Genomic DNA, 2,600 nt, shown 5'->3' with positions numbered 1-2,600 from the left:
TACTTTCTACTTTAATTAACATATAACAATTGTACAAAGTAGTTTAGTCATAACATCACTATAGATATGTAAAACGTGCCTTGACCATACACATATCTTCTATTACTGTTTCTGTCTCTTTCTATTCCATTCCCAATGGTCCCACTTTAGCATCAATACTCTTCTATTTATTTACTAGGTTCAAAAAATGAGAGAAAGCTTAGAAATTTTGTTGTGGTGAGACTAGTTTATTCCTCTTAATGAAGCTATCTAATTCCACCATTTTTCCTGCAAATAAAAAAATACTTGTTAATTGTGTTCCTTCTTATGCCTGAGTAAAAAGCTATCTTGTACACATTACAATTTTCCCATATACCTGTGGATAGACACCTGGAATGATTCCATAACCCAGCTATTTCAATATTGCTGTGATAAACATGAGTGCACAGGTATCTTTATAGTAAGCTGGTTTGGACTGCTTGTACATACACCCAGAAGTCTTATGGCTGAACTACATAGATTTTACATTACTTTATAGTACTATGATTAGCAACATCTTTCCTGGAACATGAATAACCTGATAAAGTATTTTCTGTGCATCTTATAAGGAAATGATCTTGATTTACTTGAGGAGTTTATTCAGAGCCTCTTTCACATCTTTATTCCTAAAACTGTAGATCAACGGATTCAACATGGGGAAAACCACTGTGTAAAAGGTTGAAACAATTTTGTCCCTATCCAAAGAGTAGCTGGACCGGGGACGAGCATAAATGTAGAGAATGGAGCCATAGTACAAGGTCACAGAGATAAGGTGGGAGGAGCAGGTGGAGAAGGCCTTGAGGCGGCCCTGAGTGGAGCGGATCCTCAGGATTGTGGCAATGATGAAAAGATAAGAGGCCAAGATGAACACAATGGGGATGATGACATTGGAAGTCAAGAGGAAAAACAACACAGACTGGAAGCTGTCCTTCTTGCCACAGGCTAACTTCACCAGGGGTGGGATATCACAGAAAAAGTCATCAATTACATTGTCACTGCAGAAAGTCAAGGCAAACGTGTCTTTGGTGATGATGACAGAGTTAATGAAACCCCCCAGATATGAGGCTGCCACAAAAAATATACATAGCTTTAAGGGCATGGCTTGTGAATAAAGAAGAGGCTTTGAGATGGCCACATAGTGGTCATAAGCCATGGCAGCCAAAAGGTAACACTCAGTGTAGTCCAGTGCAGCAGAGAAGAAGAATTGAGCCACACAGCCAGCAAAGGAGATGCTCTTGTCTTCAGAAATGCATGTCGCTAGGATCTTTGGTGTGTAGACAGAAGACAACCCAAGATCCAGGAATGATAGGTTTCCAATGAAGAAATACATGGGTGTATGGAGCCTGGAGTCATTGCAGATCAACACAATGAGGGAGCTATTTCCCAGCAAAGTCAACGTGTACACAACAAGAAACACTGCAAACAAGACCTTCTGCATCACAGGGTCTGTTGTGAATCCCAACATGATGAACTCACTGACTGTATTATTATTATCCTGCTCCATGGATGAAAGGAATGTAACTTAAGAGGAAGGAAAAATGAATTTTCAGAATAAATGATTGTACTGAATAAATGAAAAAAATGTTGAATAAATAAATGTTATGAAAATACAATTAATGAAACTTTTTGTGAATTTAGAAGCATGTAGCTTAATTCAAAAGATAAAAATAAAAAAGATTTTAATGTAAGTAAAATGATTCTGGGTTATTATATATTATACATTAGTTTATAATATAAAGAACTTATCATTTGCAAAATAATGATGATTGAGTTATCCAATAACTATAAAGTATGTGTTGTATTTCTCCTTATCAAGTAGAAAAAATAGATAACCAGTGCTTAATTATTTTGACTAAATAACCTTATAATTTCATACAACTAGGAGATGATCCCTAAGCATTCTAACTATAAAATACTTAAATTTCCCATACACCAAAAAATTCAGACAAGCATAATCTTTGCTTATCCTTTCAGCTATTACTATATCACTTTAAAAATACATCTTACTTATAACTTACATTTGTAAATTTTGTAACAAGAATATGTACTCTCAACTTGAAGGAGACTGCTTACTCATTAAAGTGTTTGTCATGCAGGAGTGAATACTCAAGTTGAGATTTTAGTATAAAATCTTCTGTATAAAATTCAGTGCACAGTGTCACATGGCTATAATACCAGTGGTAGGCAGATGAAAAGAAGAGGATCCTTCTGTTTACTTAACAGTAAGTCTTGTTGAGTTGGTGAGCTCCTGTATTAGTTAAAAACTCTGTCTGCAAAATATATGTCTGGTGTCCACACTCCACTGCACATGCATGTGTGAGCACAGGAGTGTGTGTGTGTCTCAATTCCAGATATTCTAGGCACCAAGCATAAAAAACAGAAATCAGGCATGGGCCTTTACATATAATATGTATATGCTACTGAAATAAATGAAACCTTTGTAAACAAATGCAATAGGTAAAATCACTGTCATATTTGATTGTGGCTCAAATTAGAAGATTGTGATAAAAAGCAAGGAGGGTAATATTTTGTGTGTGATAACATGGTTTATTCAAAGAAGGAAACATGTTTTCATGTAGACA

At 35.6% G+C, this 2,600-nt stretch overlaps 1 protein-coding gene across 1 annotated transcript; it reads right to left on the bottom strand.

The window, feature by feature from the left end:
• Positions 1 to 601: 601 nt before the first annotated feature.
• LOC114710145 (olfactory receptor 1013) lies at positions 602 to 1,522 on the bottom strand. The gene has a single exon (XM_028894234.1). It carries the CDS (start codon positions 1,520 to 1,522, stop codon positions 602 to 604), a length of 921 nt encoding a protein of 306 aa, XP_028750067.1.
• Between the last annotated feature and the right edge of the window lie 1,078 nt (positions 1,523 to 2,600).

The sequence above is a fragment of the Peromyscus leucopus genome, chromosome 4 (genome assembly GCF_004664715.2).
Source record: "Peromyscus leucopus breed LL Stock chromosome 4, UCI_PerLeu_2.1, whole genome shotgun sequence".
NCBI classification, from domain to species: Eukaryota; Metazoa; Chordata; class Mammalia; order Rodentia; family Cricetidae; genus Peromyscus; species Peromyscus leucopus.
Note: the sequence above shows the minus strand (reverse complement) of the source record. Positions and strands in the feature narration are given on the sequence as shown.